General features: G+C 51.3%; 2 protein-coding genes and 1 non-coding gene across 7 annotated transcripts in view; 1 reads left to right on the forward strand and 2 right to left on the reverse strand.

The window, feature by feature from the left end:
• Positions 1-505: 505 nt before the first annotated feature.
• Positions 506-578, reverse strand: Trnar-ucg (transfer RNA arginine (anticodon UCG)). Its single transcript has one exon. It is a non-coding gene; the product is annotated as a tRNA-Arg (tRNA).
• A 181-nt stretch (positions 579-759) lies between these two features.
• Positions 760-16,831, forward strand: Polg (DNA polymerase gamma, catalytic subunit). The gene is made up of 23 exons (XM_052160304.1): positions 760-924; positions 1,651-2,421; positions 4,760-4,955; positions 5,780-5,944; positions 6,042-6,188; positions 6,315-6,394; positions 6,576-6,758; positions 6,862-7,010; positions 7,148-7,274; positions 8,084-8,320; positions 9,441-9,558; positions 9,775-9,852; positions 10,155-10,262; positions 10,692-10,852; positions 11,436-11,489; positions 11,592-11,709; positions 12,118-12,253; positions 12,360-12,606; positions 14,000-14,122; positions 14,275-14,443; positions 14,558-14,766; positions 15,542-15,702; positions 16,177-16,831. Exons 2-23 carry the CDS (start codon positions 1,814-1,816, stop codon positions 16,251-16,253), a joined length of 3,651 nt encoding a protein of 1,216 aa, XP_052016264.1. The 5' UTR covers positions 760-924; positions 1,651-1,813; the 3' UTR covers positions 16,254-16,831.
• Fanci (FA complementation group I) overlaps positions 16,459-20,729 on the reverse strand; it is a 60,126-nt gene continuing 55,855 nt past the window's right edge. For all 5 annotated transcript variants that reach the window (XM_052160282.1, XM_052160273.1, XM_052160267.1 and 2 more), the window contains 6 exons: positions 20,437-20,490; positions 20,298-20,357; positions 17,963-18,025; positions 17,328-17,423; positions 17,030-17,137; positions 16,459-16,557 (listed from right to left, as the gene is read on the reverse strand). In XM_052160282.1, the coding sequence (XP_052016242.1) occupies positions 16,486-16,557; positions 17,030-17,137; positions 17,328-17,423; positions 17,963-18,025; positions 20,298-20,357; positions 20,437-20,490 (453 nt within the window). In that variant the 3' untranslated portion in view covers positions 16,459-16,485. The remainder of the gene's footprint in view (positions 16,558-17,029; positions 17,138-17,327; positions 17,424-17,962; positions 18,026-20,297; positions 20,358-20,436; positions 20,491-20,729) is intronic.

A 20,729-nucleotide genomic window follows, 5' to 3' on the forward strand; every position in this document is an offset into this window, starting at 1 on the left:
CTCGACTTGAATCCCTGGTCCCAGTTACTCAACCAGGCTGTCTTCGCCTGATCCTTTGCTGCTGACCCACTACGGACAGCGGGAGCAGAAACACCCGGAGCAGCAGGCGGTGGACGCAGAGACTGACAGATCTCTGAAGGCGGATGTGCTTCAGCCGTGCCCGGTGGGCGCGATCAACCGGACTCATCAACAACATCACCTCGTCGTCGTCGTCGCCGGGCATAGGCGGGCTCCACTTCGAGTCTACTTTGCTGTGGGTAGGTGACGGATCTAGACTTCGGAGGGCAGGCGCGTGCTCCGTTAGTTCCCACTCTCTAGCGGGACAGGGCTCTCGACCACTGTTACAGTTTTAGCAACATTTCGCCCTGACTGTTGTTTGCTCAAATTCTAGAGTTCCAAGAATTAAGTTTAGAGTAGAAGCTGGTCATGCCCACTACAGTCATTTCATTTCCAAAGGGACTATCGGGATCAAGCTATCAGGTAAAAAAGCGAAAGAACCACAACTCGACCGCGGCAGGACTCGAACCTGCAATCTTCTGATCCGAAGTCAGACGCCTTATCCATTAGGCCACGCGGCCTTCAGCAAAGAATTACCTTTACTTAGCTTAAAGCACAAAGCAGCCTGTAGGCTTGCTTCGGACTGGTCCACCTCCATGGGGAGGGGAGTATCAGAGGACCTCACCCGGAAGTCCCTCTGCACCCCCGCGGGCGGGCGGCTCCATTGGCGGCTCTCCTATTGGACGCTCGGGGGAGTCTCCCGCCTGCCTCTGGGTAGCCGCGGGACCCAGTTCGCGCAGACGGGAAGTTGCGGCTGCTCTCGAGACCGCACGCCACCGGGAGGCTGCGTGGGCCGCGCGCAGCGGACGCCGCGTCGTCGCCGGGGTTGTGGGCTGCCGCAGAACGGAAAGCGCGGAGCGGACCAAGGTTTCCGGCGGGTTCGACCGGGTGAGGGCTGGGCGAGGCAGCGCGGCTGCTCCCTGTCCAGTCCGGGAGCGCGGCCGGGAGCAGGGGCGGCGGCCGGGAGCAGGGCGCACCGCGGCGGCTGCGGCGAGGACCCGGTGTCCGGGTGCGCGGGGGTTGGCCACCGAGCGGGGCGCCCTAGGCCCTCCCGGGTGTGGGTGTGGACCCCCAGGCTGTGGTCCACCCCGTGAGTTCCAAGTTGGGGCGCTAGGCCCTCGGGCCGCCGGCGGGGAGGTCCCGGCAGCTCCCGTCTGCCGAGCGCCTGCAGGGGTCAGGGCCACGCGACGAGCGCGCCCTCTGTCACTCAAACAAACAGCAGTGGTCCGTTGCTCTGGAGTTCTTAACCCCATTTTACAGAGGAGGAGGTCGGGGCCTAAGGCGCAGCGCTTGGCCAAGGTCACGCAGTTGGAGAGCCACAACTCTGCGCTGCGTCTGCCCAGTTCAGCATCTCCAGCGGCTTCTTCAAGTTCACTGCTGAGCCGGTGTGGACCTCTTCTCGGGAGGGGCAGTGCCAATTCTTAAGGTTGTTGGAGGCGGAACAGAAAAAGTGTCCCTACTCCGCTCTGGCCTTTTGGCGGAGATCAAGTGGAGAAAATGCTTGGCACGAAGCAGATGTTTGATGAGGGATCAGCTGTTTGTACAACAAGTACGTGACACATGTATTAACACTTTATCCTCTGTCTCCTTTAGGGTTTGTGTGAGCAAGGCAGGCATGGTGAGACCTATTTCACTGACAAGATCACAGAGAGGGGACGTGTCTCTTCTCTCTGAGTCCCTCGGCCAATAAAAGCAGTCAAGCTGGAGCCCAAAGCCAGGTGTCCCGACTCGCAGCGGGGGGCTCCCTGCACCCACCATGAGCCGCCTGCTCTGGAAGAAGGTGGCCGGCGCCAAGGTCGCCTCAGGGCCAGTACCAGCCACAGGACGCTGGGTCTCCAGCTCCGTCCTCGCCCCCGACCCCAGCGACGGGCAGCCGCGGTCGCAAATGCCCTCCTCAGAGAATGGGCAGCTGCGGCTCAACCCTCTGCTCATCCAGATGCTGTCGAAAGGCCTGCACGAGCAAATCTTCGGGTGCGGAGGGGAAATGCCCGACGAGGCCGCGGTGCAGCGCAGCGTCGAGCACCTACGGAAGCACGGGCTCTGGGGGCAGCCGGCCACGCCCTTGCCAGACGTGCAGCTGCGCCTGCCCCGGCTCTTCGGGGGCAACCTGGACCAGCACTTCCGCCTCCTGGCCCAGAAGCAGAGCCTGCCCTACTTGGAGGCGGCCGCCTCGTTATTGGAGGCCCAGTTGCCCCCCCAGCCCAAGAGCTGGGCCTGGGCGGAGGGCTGGACCCGGTACGGCCCCGAGGGGGAGGCCGAACCCGTGGCCATCCCCGAGGAGCGGGCCCTGGTGTTCGACGTGGAGGTCTGCTTGGCAGAGGGAACCTGCCCCACTTTGGCGCTGGCCATATCCCCCTCGGCCTGGTAAGTGGGGGGTTAGGAACAAGGGACTACCATTTGGGGGTGGGGAGCCCAACTCCACGGTTTGATTCAGTGAACATTGAGTTCCGGCTGTGTGCTGGTGACTCAGCCTGCTTCTTCTGTGAGGCTCACTCTGGTGACACGGGCTCTAGGCAACACCCAAGAGCATGTCAGGGGCCGCACAGAGGATGCCGGGTTGTGTTTGAGACAGACTGAGAGACCATTTAAGATGACCCCAAGTTTGTGCCTCAATCCTGGCCCCCAAGCAGCTTTCGGTGAGAAGTTAGTCTGAGAAGACATTTGACCAATCAATGTTTGGCTTTGGGAGTGCTGATGGTTAGTTTGGACCGGAAGATGTTTCTGTGGTGGGATTGTCCTAGGCAGTTTACGGTGGTCACATCCCCAGTGTTTTCCGTAAGTGCCAGGCCAAATCCTGTCAGCCTTTCCAAATGCCCACCCCCAGCCAGGAATTACTACTTCCTCCTATGTAGACATTTTGGTCCCAAAGAAATATACCCAGGCTCTTCCTTTTCTTTTTAAATTAGTGCTCCCCAAGTTTCTTTTTCAAGCAATGATGGCAGTACTGTTTCTCCCCTTTTTTATTCTTCGTTCCAGGATTAAAATACTATTTACAACCTTAATGCTTTCAGGCATGGCCAGCAAAAAAAAAAAAAAAAAAAATTAAAAAAAAAGTTGGCAGTTTCTTTATTCCTATTGGAAGCTCCATCTTTGTAAAGAAAGCTGCACAATGTTATATATGCAGTTGAAAGTGGTGAAAGCATGGCTAAATAGCCAAGGTAGGCGCACGGAAAGAGCACAGCTAGATGATTTTGCGTTGACTTGGTTGAAACTGTGATAAGAAGCACAGTGCTCACGTGACGTGGTGGCCAGAGTCCAGGGGAATAGCAGTCATTGTTTGAAAAGATACAGCAAGCTCGGGTGGCTGGACGGAAACAGCACCGACGAGGTTTCTGGTCATTCGGACATTTTTGGACGGGTCGAGCCCCAGTTCCTCCTCTCCACCTTCCTCGCCTCTCTCCTTCCCATTCTGCCTCCATCCTCATTCCATTCTGCCAGTGCGCCTGAGGGCATCACGGTTTGCCAGGTGGCAGAAGCCAGTGCTGAGGCCTGGGCTTGAGAGAAGACTTTTCTCCTGTAGTGTGACTATTGTGGCTGTGGACGGTGCCTCGGTAGCAGTCCACATCACCTGCCACACAGTTGTATAGCCTGACCAGCACACAACCTGTAGGAGAGGGGCAGACAGCTGAGTCTCCCATAAGGTAGCTTCCAGAAGGCTTTTGGTAAGGGCTTTAATCAGTCATTTGCCTGAAGGGACATCCCCCAGGCCCTTGGCATTAGGGGGTCTGAGGAGAACTTTAGTATTGATAGCATGGGTTCCAGCTCCTTTAGTTTTAGCTCTCCTGTTTTTAAATCATATCTAAGTTTATATTAAGATGGCGTCATACGCAGTTGCAGGCTTGTGTCTAGACACTAGTGTGGCTTTTGTTAACTGACATTCTTGTCATCTTCATAGCTTCAAGTATGGAGCATTCTTGAGCCCTTGCTTCTGTTGTTACCGAGGGCTTGAACAGGCTGGGGTAACGGGAAGGGCTCCAGCTTGACAGCCTTCTGCAGTCCCACCATGGAGTGTGCATTAGAGTTTGCCAGATTTAAAGCAGCTAGTTTTTCGGTTGGAAACTCGAGACAGATCACTCCTGTGTTCTGTAAAGGTTGGAGGGGGCCCCCCGGCAGAACCGTACTGTCCTCTGTGTGGCCAGCCTCAGTCCTTTGGAAGTGTGTGTGGCTTGGAGCAGAGCTCCACTCGTGGCCTCTCTCCTCACCGAGATCCTGAGTCAGCAGTAGGCCCTTGCCAATAGCACTCATCTGTCTCTTCCACACCCACTCTGCCCGTGCACATACGTCCTCTCATCCCAGCTCACACTGAGGTGGCTGCTCCTGAGGGTGCATGGTTTGTTTTGTTCATCAGTCTTTGCAGCTCTCAGCCGACTCAGTCTGTGTGTGTGTGTGTGTGTGTGTGTAGCATTTGTTCCTTTTTTCTTTTTGCCACTTTAAATCACCAACCATCTCCTTTATTAGCACTTGGTACACTAGCTGTTTTGTGCTTAAAGACACCAGGGGTTGGTCATGTTGATAAAGGCCTCAGAGCTAGCTGTAGACTCAGTGGGCCCACATACCTTCCTACCCATGGCACCCAGTCCTAGCAGTTAGCTCTGTTCATCTGTGGGAGTTGATTAGTAAACTAATCAACTGGCATGCATGGGTGGTGTGGCGTAGAAGTCTCGTCCTTCATGGTAACCCTGCCCACTTTCACCTCTCTTAGGTATTCCTGGTGCAGCCGGCGGCTGGTGGAAGAGCGTTACTCTTGGACCAGCCAGCTATCGCCGGCTGACCTAATCCCTTTGGGGATCTCCGCTAGTGCCAGCAGCTCCACCCAGCAGGATGGGCAGGAACAGTTAGTGGTGGGGCACAATGTTTCCTATGACCGTGCCCATATCAGGGAGCAGTATCTAATCCAGGTAAGGGTTGTGGGGATGGCATGCTGTCGTATAAGCGGGGCCAGAAGCCCTGTCTCCTTTGCTAGGGAAGGCACCGCTTTTTCAGTCACTGTTCCCACTCCTTCCAGCATTGCTGGGACGTCTGTTGACCGCCTTGCTTGGGCTGTGCTCAGCTGCTGGATCTCCAGAGCAGATTTAAAACAAACTAGCATGGTGTTTGACCCTGTGGTGGCACCTGACCCCTCTTCCCTAAAGACAGCAGGGAGCCCCAGCACAGCTGTATTGGCACAGGACTCGGAGTTAGTCGAGGATGAAATGGCTCTTTCCTTAGAATGGCATTTTAGAGGTGCATCCAGCCCAGGCCACATCCTGCCTCAGCTGTTGGTGGGCAGTGTGTTCTCCTTAAATCTCTAAGCCCCGGGCTCTGTAGAGAGAGAGAGATAACAGAAGCTCCTCCCTCATAGGACTTTGAGCAGTGTTTGAATAGCACGTGCCAGACAATCAGAACTGCCTGGTGTGTGGTCTGACAGTTCTTAGATTATAAAAAGAAAACTTTGAATCTTCACAGCAGGATAGGATGAAGGGCAGGGCAAGGGAGTACCCCTAGTAGCACCCTGGGCCTGGCATTTAAGGTGCTAAGTAAGGCCTTGCTGACTTGCCAGGGCTAGGGCCAGGGCCAGAGCTGGATGTTAGGTCAAGCATGAGACTTCTGTGTTTTGTGGTGGAGGCTGTGTGCTGGGGGCAAAGGCTATGTGAGGAGCTGAGGTGGGGCTGGGGTCAACTGCGCTGAAACAGTGGCCAGCTAGCCCCTCGCTGCAGCCTTTCCTCCCCTGCCCTTCCGTCAGGGCTCCCGGATGCGCTTTCTGGACACTATGAGCATGCACATGGCCATCTCAGGGCTGAGCAGCTTCCAGCGCAGTCTGTGGATGGGAGCCAAGCAGGGCAGGCACAAGACCCAGCATCCCACAAAGCGAGGTCAGAAGTCCCAGAGGAAAGCCAGTGGTCCAGCGGTGAGAGTGCATTCGGGTCTGCCTAGAGATGGATGTCTAAGATCCTGCCAGTGTCTGCTGGGCTTGAGACCAAGCCGACTGCCCTTTGGTTTCTCAGATTTCATCTTGGGACTGGATGGACATCAGCAGTGCCAATAATCTTGCCGACGTGCACAGCCTTTATGTGGGGGGACCTCCCTTAGATAAGGAGCCTCGGGAGCTATTCGTCAAAGGCAGCATGAAGGATATCCGGGAGAATTTCCAGGTACGGTGCTGCACGGCCAACACACAGGCTGTGACTGACTGGCAGCTGAACTTGGTGAGGTAGCAGGTGGTTGTCCGTGTCTTCCTCCATTGTCCCTTCAACAAGTTCCTTGTCACCTTGTGCTAGGATCTGATGCAGTACTGTGCTCGTGACGTGTGGGCCACCTTTGAGGTTTTCCAGCAGCAGCTGCCACTCTTCTTGGAGAGGTGAGGGGGAGCCAGGTGACATCCCTGGGTGGGTCGGTTCTGGTACTCCATCCCATTATAATCAGGTGGGCTGATTCTTCCTCAAGCGGCCACTTAGCTTTTCTATAGGCTGTGAGAATGGTGCCCTATAGTCAGCGGTTGTCTCCTGTGGTCATGGCAGCCCTTGGTGTTTGTTCCTAAGGTGTCCCCACCCAGTGACTCTGGCTGGCATGCTGGAGATGGGTGTCTCCTACCTGCCTGTCAACCAGAACTGGGAGCGGTACCTGACAGAGGCACAGAACACGTATGAGGAACTCCAGCGGGAGATGAAGAAGTCGCTGATGGATCTGGCTAATGATGCCTGTCAGTTGCTCTCAGGAGAGAGGTAGTCAGGTTTTGGGCAGGCTGGGTCAGTTCAGGGGACAGGCAGGTAGGAGGCCTGAATTTTAGCTCAGCCTTAACCCTAGCCTGGTGGACTGGCTCTACAGGTACAAAGAAGACCCTTGGCTCTGGGACCTAGAATGGGATTTGCAGGAGTTTAAGCAGAAAAAGGCAAAGAAGGTGAAGAAGCCAGCCTCAGCCAGCAAGTTGCCCATCGAGGGAGCTGGGCCCTTTGGGGATTCCATGGACCAGGAAGGTGGGAAGCTTAGGTGGGAGATGGGACAGGGTGATCTCTGGGACAGACCTAGGACCCAGGGGGCCCTTGGAAAGGGTTGCTGTATTCTTTGAGACCTATGAGTCCCTTCTGATCCTAAGCTCCTGAACTCTGCACAGATCCTGGACCACCCAGCGAGGAGGAGGAGCGGCAGCAAAGTGTAATGGTCCACACTCACTTACAGCAGCTGAAGAGCACCACACACCTCCTGCCTAAGCGAGCCCAACACCTTCCAGGACACCCTGGGTAAGCCTGGGTCTCCATAGCACACAGGCTGCCTTGCATGATCCTCGGGCCTCCTCGTTTGGGCCTCAGCACGGTCTGGCGCCTTGGATGTCTGTCGTGTGTTCATCCCACCTCCATTTCTGCTCCCTTACGCTTACTCTGCCCCTAATGGCTTTCTGGGATCAGTGCATTGAGCCCTGCGGTACGTATGCCACCTGTGACAGCAGCAGGGACGCAAAGGGAACTCATCTCTTATAGGAGCAGCAGGTGTGCAGCCCAGCCAGAGAAGCTGAGTACTAGGCCTGAGGCAGCTGAGTTCTGTCTGTGGAAATAAGGGGCACTTTCATTGAGGAAGTGCTGCTCATTGGTGTCTCAGAGACAGATGAAGGAAGGGCAGCCGTAGTGACCAGTGGTGTGGTCGTCGCGCTTTTGTGACCCTGGATGCACAGGCCTTGGTGTGCTAGCTTCACCATGGGCTCCGCTCTGGTGAGCAGCCTGTGAGAGGCAGCTGTGTGTCTGCAGCAGTGGGAGTTCTGATGGGTAGGAAGGAAGATCTCTTTCTGCTTAGAGGCTCAGTGAGGCCTGGAAAGGAGCTTTGACTGGAGGATGCCAGTGAGACACACAGACGCCATCAATAAATGCGTCTAGAATAATCAATAATTCTAGGAGATGCCATATAGGTTCAAAGCCCCCACGAAAGGACTCATACTTGTTGGCCTGAGTCACCAGAGTGCTTGGTGCGTTGAGGTATATCATGGAAGAGAAACCCTTCCTGCTTCCTACTCTCTAATGTAATACTTATTTTTTTTAACCCCTGTTGTGGGGAATAGGTGGTACCGGAAGCTCTGCCCTCGACTTGATGACCCTGCATGGGCTCCAGGCCCCAGCCTCCTCAGCCTGCAGATGCGGGTCACTCCTAAGCTCATGGCCCTGACCTGGGATGGTTTTCCTCTACACTACTCAGACTCGCATGGCTGGGGCTACCTAGTGCCTGGGCGGCGGGATAACCTGACTGAGCTGCCATCGGACCCCAGTGCAGAACCCGCTGCCCTAACCTGCCCCTACAGGTAAGATTCCAGTCCCAGCTCCAAGGGGAAGGGGCTGGATCCCTTCCTTTCTAGCTAACCTAGGCGAGGTCTGGCTGGCGGGAAGAGCTGCAGCCCCAGTGTCTGGGATCTCCTTTTTCCCAGCAGCACAGCTGCCATTGCACTAGTGCAGAGGGAAGGTTTGGGGGCGTGGCCGGGGGAAGGGCAGGCTTGCAGCTTTGAGTGGAATTGAGTGCTCCTTACAAACCAGTTGCCGCGTAGCTGAGCATTCTGCAGTGAAAATCTCACTTGGTATCTAAGCAGCTCCGTGAGAAAGATTTTTACTTTTACTTAGTTTATCTTTTATAAGATTTGATTTTTCACTTTTGAGCTGGGCTGGTTCTGACGGAAGCCTAGGCTAGCGTAGGAATCACCGTGTTGCCGAGGCTGCTCTCACTACCTCATGCACGGTTCTTTCTTCTTTTTTTTCCCTTTAAATTATTTATTTTTACACTTTTACTTTATGACTGTCTGTATGCCTGGTATATGGTGGAGATCAGAAGAGGGTGTAACTTTAGAACTGGAGTTATAGATGGTTGTGAACCACCTTGTAGGTGCAAGGAACCGAACCTGTGTCCTCTGGAAGAGCAGTGGGGCTCTTAACCACTGAGCCAGCCCTCTAGCTTTTCCACTCCTGAAATGATCACGTGAGAGTCATTTCATGCATTTCGTGTGGTTTTATTTGTTTATTTGGAAGTTTTAAACTTTTTGGTGCTAGAGATTGAACTCTGTCCTCATACACAGGAGTCAAGGCCTCCTGCCAGGCCTGGCACACACATTTATAACTGACAAGAGCCTAGTCAAGTTGACATGTTTGATGGATAGACTGGTGTTACGCAGAGGTCAAGGGAGTGAAGGCGGCCCAGGGTCCTGGTATAGAGGAGCTTGGATTTGAGGCAGACCAGTTATTGAAGCCCAGCCTGTCACCACTGTGCTAAGTCGGCTGGGCTGGTCCCCCCAACCCAGAGAAATTAGAAGTCGTAGAAATTGTGTCTCCTTCCTCAGCTGCTGTGAGGTCCAAGCAAAGGGACCAGAAGAGAACCCCAGCAAGCTGCCTGGCCTGAGCAGGCTCCCGGTAATGGCGGTCATTGTCTCTGCACAGGGCCATCGAGTCCTTGTACAGGAAGCACTGTCTTGAACGGGGGAAGCAGCAGCTGGAGACCCAGGAGATAGACCTGGCTGAGGAGCTCTTACTCACCGACAGTGCCACGTGGCAAACGGTGAGGATGCACTTGATCAGGAGCCTGTTATGTGGGGGGTGGGGGGTGGGGGTCTGTTATTCTAGGAAAACGGGACGCCTGTTGTAGGGAGCGGCCGCTGTTTGGTGGCCCTAGTCACCGTAGGTTGATCTAATCTGAGTCCCTTGGTGGGAAGGGCTGGTGGATTCTGGCTTCCAGCTGCCTACCTCTCACACCCCGATTCCTGGGCCCATCCAGGTAGAAGAACTGGGCTGCTTAGATGTACAGGCTGAGGCCAAGATGGAGAATTCTGGGCTGAGTCAACCTCTAGTTCTGGTGAGCAGACACCTGCTTGGGCTCTCTGGGTGGGGAGTGGGCAGCTGGGACTTCTCTTGCTCACAAAGCTCTTTCCCACCAGAGTTCACTAGTCCTGGGAGACTTGGAGATGCTGCCCTGTTCCCCTGTGGTCCTTAACTGTAGGGGATCAAGGAGGGAACCTGTGACCATGTTCTCCTGTCACTTTGTAATTTGCCTGCTCAGTTTCAGGCCCCTTTCCCACCCCTACCTCCCCTACCCGCTGGCCCTTGCTGAATGCAGGTGCTGGAGCAGGGCCTGATCTGGGTGTGTGGCCCCCACAGCCTGCTGCTTGTGCCCCCAAATCCAGCCAGCCCACTTACCACCATGGCAACGGACCTTATAATGACGTGGATATCCCTGGTTGCTGGTTTTTCAAGCTGCCTCACAAGGTATGGTTTGTGGCTGCCTCATGTTCTCACTGTGATTATGACCCATAGTAGGGATTCATGCTACTCACACCAGGGAACTGCTTTTGTGAGATTGACAGTCATAGGAGCATCATATGACTTGGGGCAATTTTCATGTCTACTGCTTTTGATTTTCTATTCAAAATTGAGTGGTGAGAGGTATCCTGGTGAGGTTAACTGACATATATCAAGTGTATAACATTGTATCTGTCGGCTGGCTTGTCTTTATTAGCTTTGTCTGATTTTCTTAGCATTCTTGTGCATGCACTTACAGATATGCAAGATAACCTGGGTGGGAACTGCCCCAACTGCGGGAGGTTTTAGGTTCTGTTGGGAGAAGGCCCGGTGTCCATGTCTGTTTCCTGCCTGGTGCTGTGCTACCTGTCCCAACCCTTTCTTTATCCTCTCCAGGATGGTAACAACTACAATGTGGGAAGCCCCTTTGCCAAAGATTTTCTGCCCAAGATGGAGGATGGCACCCTACAGGCTGGCCCAGGAGGTGCCAGTGGACCTCGTGCCCTAGAAATAAATAAAATGATTTCTTTTTGGAGGAATGCTCATAAACGTATCAGGTAGGCCAATGTGGGCTTACAGGAGGCCTGTCTGTATGGCTATCCGGCATGCAACCTGTGTGAGCTTCCTTTCTCACACTTACTTGCCTGCACGACTCCAAGGGCAGCCTAGCTACAGTATAGGGCTTAGAGTTTGTCCTGGTGGCATGGGTTCTGGGCTCAAGTTTCTCTCTTTATACAGAGTGGTGTGGGAGGACTTTGACTCTCCCCAACTCCAGTTAAATCTCTTAATTTAATTGCTGGAGCGATGGGGCTGTGGATAAGGACCTTAGAGGGCTGATTATCTGAAACCTGTATTAGGCATTGAGAGCTGGGACTGTCTGTGGTGGCAAATGGATTTATCTCAAAGGTCATTTCCATTATGGTTGTTATCACAAGGCCTTTGTGAGGCCTTCGTACCTTCCGCCCTGATTCTTCTTTTGGGAGCTAGAGCCCACCCTGAGTAAGGTTAGTGAGGACCGTTGCCAGGGTCACCGGCCACCTAGCATCCCTGAACTGATGGGTGAGAGCACCGGGAGCAGTGACTGAAGTGCGTTCTGCTTGCCGTGGCTGCACTGAGCTTCACAGCCTTCTTGTCCTACAGCTCCCAGATGGTGGTATGGCTCCCCAGGTCAGCTCTGCCCCGGGCTGTGACCAGGTACGGCAGGCACACTGGCTGCTTGTGGGATGGAGACCTGAGAGGTGTGGGTTGTAGGGCCAGAGCAAGCCTGCTGACACTTCTCTGCTTCTCCCACTCCAGGCACCCCAGCTTCGATGAGGAAGGCCACTATGGGGCCATCCTGCCCCAGGTGGTAACTGCTGGAACCATCACTCGCCGAGCTGTGGAGCCCACGTGGCTCACTGCCAGTAATGCTCGGGTATATGTCCTCTCTGTTCCTGGCTTCCGTTCTTCTTTGGAAACTGTCTCAGAGCCTTTGGAGTTTTAGCCAGGGATACGAGAAAGAAAGTTCTCTGGGCTACAGAGGGCTCAACTCTGGCTTCATGTCATCCATTCCTTTAGCAAATGTGTTTTAGGTACCTGCTGCTGCCTAGACAATGCTAGGCATGGTGACCACAGCTGTCATAGCTTAGATGAGCCAGGTCAGTGGGGGCCTGGCATACAGTTCGTAGGGTTTCTTTATTTTCCAGCTGGATCAGGGCTGTATGGCATTCTCCAAAGTCTTCCCTCAGGAAAGATACCAAGTACTTTGTCAGCACTGGGTCTAGAAATCCAGGGTAGTGGTTGCCTTGGGCTCTGGGTGGTCCTGACCCCACTCTCCCTGCAGCCTGACCGGGTAGGCAGTGAGCTGAAAGCCATGGTGCAGGCTCCCCCTGGCTATGTCCTTGTGGGTGCTGACGTGGACTCCCAGGAACTGTGGATCGCGGCTGTGCTCGGAGATGCTCACTTTGCTGGGATGCATGGTAAGCAGGCCTGTGTCCTGTGCGGGCAGGGGTGAGGGGGTAAGACCCTTGGCCAGGGAGGGTGGGTGAAGTCTGTCTGAGCTTCTCACGGATGTCTGCTGTCCAGGCTGCACGGCCTTTGGCTGGATGACTCTGCAGGGCAGGAAGAGCAGAGGCACTGATCTGCACAGTAAGACAGCCGCCACTGTGGGCATCAGCCGAGAGCATGCCAAGATCTTTAACTACGGCCGCATCTATGGGGCTGGGCAGTCTTTTGCTGAGCGCCTACTGATGCAGTTCAACCATAGGCTCACAAGGCAGGAGGCGGCTGAGAAGGCCCAGCAAATGTATGCTGTCACGAAAGGCCTGCGCCGGTAAGGGTCCCACGCACTTATTGTCCCAGGACCACAGGCCTGCTTACAGCTCTCTTCCATCTCTTATCCATCACTTAGTGCTGTCCCTCTAAACCCAGCTGCAGGATGGGTTACCCTTGGAGTTGGAACGTTGTCTTTATATAGTGTTAGTCTTTCCCTCACAGGGTAAAACTGTCCTTACGGTATATTGTCATCAGTGGTCATTTATAACAAAGGCCTGTCCTCCTCCCTTATGTAACACCTGCAGGAGTTTAGGGGTCCTGTGCTCATTGCTATAAGAACAAAAGTAAGCAGATAAGACAGAAGCTGAAGGAATTGAAATATCAAACCCAGAGTGCAGGCTGTGTCCTCCAGCAGTGCTCAGGGCCTTTGTAGGCTTTTTGGCAGGGTCAAGTGCAGGGGAGGACAGGTAGCACTTTGGCAACTTTTTTTTTTTTTAAGATTCATTTATTTCATGTATGTGAGTACACTGTAGCTGTCTTTACACACACAAGAGGGCATCATGATGATCCCCATTAAAGATGGTTGTGAGCTACCACGTGGATGCTGGGAATTGAACTCAGGACCACTGGAAGAGCAGCCAGTGCTCTTAACTGCTGAGCCATCTATCTCTCCAGCCCTTTAAAAAAAATTTTTTTTTTTTTTTTGTATACTGTGTAGTGTCCCCATTTAGTTAGATAGCTGATTGACTGTGAAAACCTTAGTTAGGTTTCTATTTCTGAGGGTAACACCATGACCAAAAGCAATTTTGGGAGGAAAGGTTATTTAATCCTAACAACCCTTAGGTTTTACCACATCACTTAGAGAAAAAAACTGAGTAGCTGGTGCAGGTACAGTGCTGACTGCCCCTGTTGGAAGTAGGAGCTGAGTGTTCCGAGCAGGAGGACGGTGTCTGTAGTCATGATGTGGGCAGTGTGTGGAGGAAGTAAAGTGATGAGAAGGGAGGTTGGGTCTTAGTTGAAGCAGCAAAGCCATCACAAGAATTTGTATTGAAGGTCTAGACTGTGGGGATGTCCTGATGTTCCTTGCAGTAGGTGACATGGGTCTGGAGCCCCAAAGAACCTGGGGATGCCGAGAGTCCGGAACAGTGGGAGTTAAGAAGGAAGCTGGGCTTGCCTGACATGGTTTTGGTCCCTCTGGGTCCCTTCTCCCCTTCAGGGGTCACTGTACTCTGACTCCTTGCTGTCCCTTGAACTAATAAAAGGCTGCTGTCGGTCATTGGGCAGTCAGTGTCAGGTAGCACTTGGCACTGGGCTAACGTGATACAGTCTCGGCCTTTGAGGACACACAAGCCTGAGTGCCTGTGTTGGCATCTTCCTAGTTGCCATCCCCAGTGAGTCTGCCACAGAGGAGGCCATTTAATGGGATGACATGGTGCTGCTACTACCCACAGGTATCGGCTGTCAGATGAGGGTGAATGGCTGGTCAAACAGTTGAATCTTCCCGTGGACAGGACAGAGGACGGCTGGGTTTCCCTACAAGATCTTCGAATGATCCGAAGAGAAGCTTCAAGGAAGTGAGAATCTTTTATGTTGAAGATGCAGGGACTTGTGGGCTGGTCCCAAAAAGGGCCGATACACTTTTATTTTTTTTATTTATTTTATTTTATTTTTTTTAGCACTGAGGTGCTGATAGACAAAGCTAACCTCGTGGTCTTTGTCCCCTCAGGTCACGATGGAAGAGGTGGGAGGTAACTGCTGACCGAGCGTGGACAGGGGGCACCGAGTCAGAAATGTTCAATAAGCTGGAGAGCATTGCCATGTCCGACACACCACGCACCCCAGTGCTGGGCTGCTGCATCAGCAGAGCCTTGGAGCCCTCGGTGGTCCAGGGAGAGGTGAGGCATGGCCACCGTGGAGCCCAGAGGGAAGGTGGGTGTGGGAGGAGGGTTCCTGGACTGGAATTAGGTGGTGAGTGGCACGGTCCCTCACTGATGTCCCTCTGTCTCCAGTTTATGACCAGTCGTGTGAACTGGGTGGTACAGAGCTCTGCTGTGGACTACTTACACCTCATGCTTGTGGCCATGAAGTGGCTGTTTGAGGAATTTGCCATTGATGGGCGCTTCTGCATCAGCATCCACGATGAGGTTCGCTACCTGGTACGTGAGGAGGACCGCTACCGTGCCGCCCTGGCACTGCAGATCACCAATCTCCTGACCAGGTTTGTTGGGTCTTGGGGCTCACTGAGTAGGTCTCAGTTGTCAGCTCAGAACTGACTGGTTCACCTTTTTTAGTTTTGAAGTTTATGGAAGTCCTAAAAAGGACCTCAACTTTGTTAGGTCTGAAAGTGGCAAGGTCAAGGGATTTGGTGTGTTATTGCTCCCCTAGTGATATGCCTAGAGTCAGTGTCAGAAGACATTTCAAGAGGAAATACAAATACAACTTAGAAAATTTGGGTTTTTGTTTTTGAGATAGGGTCTTTCTATGTAGTCCTCGATATCCTAGAACACTATATAGACTAGGCTGGCCTTCAACTCAGATTCACCACTGTGCCTCCCCAAGTGGGGAGACTAAATAAAGGTTTGTGCCACCACATCTGTTGAACTGTATTTATACCAAAAAAAAAAAAAAATCCTAGTTCATATAAGTTAAATGTTACTATTCCTTCCCTATTGATCTGCCAGTCAGAAGCTATCTGAGTACCATGACCTATCCTGATAAATGGGTAAAAAACAGGCTTGCATTGTCACCTACATCTGGACTTGGGGATGGTTCTATTTACACATTCATTTCTCAGTTTTTTTTCTTTTTTTCAGTATCAATAAGAAAAGTGTGTTGAGTCCCTAATTGTATTTCAGTACCTCAGAGGTATTAGTGTAGCCTCCAGTCTTATGGTCTTGCTAAGAGTGGGGTTGAAATAGGAGAAACCCTGCTGTTGTTCCCCTGCAGTATTCACAGCAGGGCATGGCTGTGAGTGAAGACTTGGTCTCTCTCAGGTGCATGTTTGCCTACAAGCTGGGTCTGAACGATCTGCCCCAGTCAGTCGCCTTTTTCAGTGCAGTAGACATTGACCAGTGCCTCAGGAAGGAAGTGACCATGGACTGTAAAACTCCTTCTAACCCAACTGGGATGGAAAGGAGATACGGGATTCCCCAGGGTGAGTAGTCTTTGTTCCTTGTACAGACGGAGTGGGAAGTAGCTTAGAACTGGGCTCTGGCAAGAAACTCACTTTTAACTTATGCCGGATTCTAAAGTGAATATGATACTCAAATCACAAAGGGAACTGATGCAGAGGGTGGTTCGCAGTAAATGAAGAAGATGCTAGAAGTTCAGCTGTTCCGTGTACACTGACCCATTTTCAAAAACTACACCAGAAATGTTTAAAGATTTATTGTATAAGCCAAAGTACAATCTTAGGTGGAAAAAATGTATCTGTGCTAAAAATGCTAGAGCTGGTCAGAAAGCTTGTGTTTTAATATTAAGTGTTGCTGAGACGAGCTGCCACTCCTGCACTTACTGTCAAATACTCCTCACACGCACTGTCTCTCTGATCCTAACATTCAGATTCTCATCTCTGTGCTGGGTCACAGTTCTACTGGAGGCATCCTAACCGATTTCCCCCGTCTTACAGGTGAAGCACTGGATATTTACCAGATAATTGAACTCACCAAAGGCTCCTTGGAAAAACGCAGCCAGCCTGGACCCTAGCTCTGCCTGGAGGCTCAGCATTGGCTCCTGTGGAGCTTCGTCGGAGCGGAGCAGGCTCCTAACTCAGGCTTTCAGATGGGCTTTTGTAAAAGGCAGCCATCTTCTGTAGCAGGACCCGCCCCAGAAGAGTCCTCACAGAAGCACAGTCCAGTGTGTGGACACCAACACCAGTGCGGGCTGTGTGACAAGGGATACTGCTGGGCGTAAATGAAGCAGACACCCTAAGGTCGCATTAACTCAGGCATTTCTTCCTCCTCTTCTTGGCTGGTTCTTTGTCCTGCTGTGTAAGTGCTGATGCAGCGCCCTAGAAGGAGAGAGTAGGATTTTTGACAACCTTGCTCTAAGGTGATGGGAATAAAAACCACACACAAACTCCTGGGTTGGTCATGTTTCCCATCTGCCTCCCAGGTGGTAATTTAGAACCCGTCCCGAGTAGATGGACGAGATGATAGGCGCCTCCATCACCGTGCTACAGACGGCCTTTCTAAGGAGACAGGGCCTGGAGCACTATGATCTAAACAACTCATGACCAGCCAGCTGTCCAGATTATTTTATATAAATTTCTAATTTTGACTGGGTCTCGTCTACTGATATTATTTCTAGCTTCAACAAACTTAAAATGGAACCCACAGTGGGCTCAGATAATGACAGATTCAGAATGGGCCTACCTTGAGGGAGGGTATAAAAGCCAGCCAGAATGCTGTACCCCAGGACAGGGTAGTTTGCTACTTTTCCTAGAATATATTAGCAAAACCATAGCAGAAGTAGGCACCAACCTCTTCACTTTCGTCTTCCCCGTCCTCTCGGAGAACCATGTCTAGGACATTGCCTCTGATCTTGAAGTCCCGAGACGTACTCAGCTTCATGTGCTGCATCAGGTTTACCTGGGACAGACAGGCTTATAGCACAGGCGCACACTTGGGGACAGCTTAAGGTACTGTCAGTGTATACTCAGAAGATCCTCTGCCTCTATCAGATGACAGTTCACCCTTGACCTCTGGCTGTGCTGCCTGCCACAGAGCTTGCTAGACTCCTCCAACAGTAAATGCGAGTGGCAAGAGAGAATATTTTTACCTTGCACTTTTTAGACAGCTGGATAAGAAATTTTTCATACTGTTCAATGGCAAAGACAAGGTTAGGGATTGGTTTGGTTTCACGAAGAACTTTGGCCTAAGAGTAAAAGGAAAAGATATAAGACATTTCAGGTTCGATGGCTTTTGAGGCTTTTCTGTAGCGTCTCTCAAAATTATTAGAAGAAACCCACTTTGGCACATTCTGTATTTTTTTCTGATAGTGAAATGAATTTACTAAGATTTGTCCCTAAAATGAAGATGCTGTGTACTGTTTCCCCAAGTCACTTAGCCTGGCTTCCCACTCTTCATCCCTGGGCTTCAGATAAGTGTCACCACCCCACTTTTAATTGAGACCATCTGTCTGGTGGTTTCCTACTTGACATACATTGTTAACTTATTTGGCTGGTGTTCTGGACATTAGCTTTATTTCCTTTAAGAAACAACATGGTGAGGACCATCCTGTGCCTAGGCCTTTCTATATCTGAAAAGAAATTATTTCAGCCGTATTTCCTAATAGTAACTTTCCTTCTTCCCCGCTCACCAGTTCTCAGATTCTTTATGGGGCACCTTTGACACTCTTGCTTTTGTAACGTCCAACAAGACCCATGGATCTGAACAGCCCGGTAGGAAGCTTACCATGGTTGTGCTAACCGCAGCCTTCTCCTTTTCTGAGCACTTTGGGTTGTTACTGCTCTTATTCTAAAGAAACAGAAACATTGTTTCATTCTTCAAGATTCCTCTAGCCTCAAGCTATATCTGAGAAGCGCAAAAGTTGTGATGCATTCTATAGCCCTAGGATGTCTGCCTCCTTGGGAATGTATGCTCTTAGAAGTACCAGATCAATATAACCATTATTGTATTAAGCTACTATGTAGATGGACAAGATGGTAGCAGGAACAGCTGGGTCTGCAGGTCTGCAGCCAGTCTAAGAGGTAATCTTATGCACAGTATGGTTACTACAGTTGGGAAGTTGTAAAGGGTTACAGAGACACTTCCCAGCACAGTAGAGGTAGAGCAGGTGGGTCTCCTTGAATTCTAGGCCAGTCTATGCTACAGGACTTCGACCCAGGACATGCAGAGAGCTACTTGTAAAAACCTTGTCTGAAACAATAGGAGCAAAAGAAAACTAAGACCTAAGTAAGGAGAGATGGGGAAAACCACCGAGTTTGAGTGAAGCAGGAAACCTTCATCTCAAAAGGGAGGCTTCCTTTTTAGCTTTCCAGCAAAGAGGCAGGGGCAAGAAAACTTCTGAAAGCAGAGAAACTACTAGTGAAGCTACAGCGGATAGGCAGGCTGACTCTCACGTTACACTCTAAAGACTGGAGGTGCTGGTATGAAAGCGGGGGTACAGTAAGGTCCTGTATTAGGAAGGGACTTCACCTGACCCTCACAGGTGCCTCATACATAATGAGGTCTAGGCTAGCCAGAGCAATAGAGAGCTCCCGTCTCAGGGTGTGAGAGTGTGCACACTGAGTATGACAGCATGCTTATAATTCCAAAACTTGACTGAGAGCAGGTGGATCGCATTCTAAACTACACTATACTACGCTACGCTTGCATCTGTGCACTACACAGAAAATTGAAAAGATGCAAGGAATCCAACCCTCAGGAGTGGAAGGATACATTTATCCCACAGAAGCAGCAGACTCAAAAGAACAGAATCCACATGGGAATGTACAAAGTTTGGAGTGTGAGACAGCATGTCTGCAGGCATTAAAGAGAGAAGGACCAGGGTTAATTAGCTTGTCCAGAGCACCAAGCCAGGTGTGAGAGTACACCTCAGTAACCCCCAGGCAGACAGGAGCAGATGTGAAGTTAGCCTGGGCCACACCACACATGCAGGCAAACAGATTTGCAATCCGAGGATCCCCAAATGACATTGCTAACAAGCCCCTGCCCTCCACCCTTGGAAGTGCTGCTGCACTCAGCTCTAGCACCTGACCCTCCCCCATGTGTTCACAGCTCTGGCACCTGACCTTGTGTGTGTGTGTGGGGGGGGGGGTCAGATGCAACAAAAGAGAGGCCCAATATATGGACTTAAAGGCACCCAGAAATGAATCAAGGCTGCCTTATTTCTTCTGTACTCCAAGTATACCAAATGCCTCCTACCAAATGGAGTGGTTTCATTGTTGTGATGGATATACTGGATAGTCTTAGGTCAACTTGCACACAAACTAGAGGTCTCTCAAAGGAGGGAACCTCTATTGAAAATGTCAACATGAGACCCAGCTGTAGGGCATTTTCTTAGATATTGATGGAGGCCCAACTTATTGTGGTGCTACACCTATGCTGGTAGTTCTTGGTTCTACAAGAAAGTAGGCTGAGTAAGCCCTGGGAAGCAAGCCAGTGAGCACCTTACTTCTAGGTTCCTGCCTTGTTTGAGTTCCTGTCTTAACTTCTTCCAATGAAGGAGAATGATCTGGAAGTGTAAGCCAAATAAACCCTTTTCTCCTCAACTTGCCTTTTGGTTATGGTGTTTTGTTGCAGCAATAGAAACCCTGACTAAGACACTTAGTACATCTGGCTTATGACATGAAGACTTTGTATACACCAGGTGCCCAGGCATCTCCTGGGATATGCAGCATAGCCCCTTTTCTTATTGGTTTTGTGCATTCTTTGTGTAGACCTGGCTGTCCTGGAACTCACTCTATAGACCAGGCTAGCCTTGAACTCACAGATTCACCTGCCTCTGCCTCCTAAGTGCTGAAATTAAAGGCCTATGCTACCACCTTCCAGCCTTTTTCTTTTTTAAAGATTGATTTTTTTTTAATTATTTTAAATATTCTCATATTCTTTCTCCCAAAGATGTGAGAATCAGAAGTGTTAGCTCTCTCGGAGCTGGAGTTACTGGCAGTTGTAGCCACCTGATGTGGGTGCTGGAGACCTCACTTGCATCCCACTAACTCATCTCTCCACCCCTCCATTAATCCCTTTCTTCAAGATTATTTGGTACTGTCTCCAAATCACTTACTTGTACATAAGAAATAAAAGAGTAACAGACGGGGGTCAGATGAGAGCCTGACAGCTTCACCTGTAGCAAAGAAGAAAGAAATGAGTGTAACTTTAGCAATAAACATTTCCCATCCCTTGGGAAGCTCATCTCAACTTACCAGCTTTTCCACAGTGTTTGGAATTCCTCTGGAGTTCTGACATACCTGGAGATACTAACAAAACATTCCTAGATTTACCCATCAGCCATGGAGTATGTCTCTGTGCTCTTATTACAGAGGAAAAGGGACATTCATAGCAAAGCCAAGACACAAAGCTTCCCTTTCCCTCTTGGAGCACACTGGCTTCCCAGACAAGAGGCAACAACAGGCTTTCTGACTTGACCAACTCACTGCTTTAAGGCTCCTTCAGACAGAGTCCTTGTATCTAGGAGATAACTACCCTCAAGTGCATT

Source organism: Apodemus sylvaticus, chromosome 1, assembly GCF_947179515.1.
Source record: "Apodemus sylvaticus chromosome 1, mApoSyl1.1, whole genome shotgun sequence".
NCBI lineage: Eukaryota > Metazoa > Chordata > Mammalia > Rodentia > Muridae > Apodemus > Apodemus sylvaticus.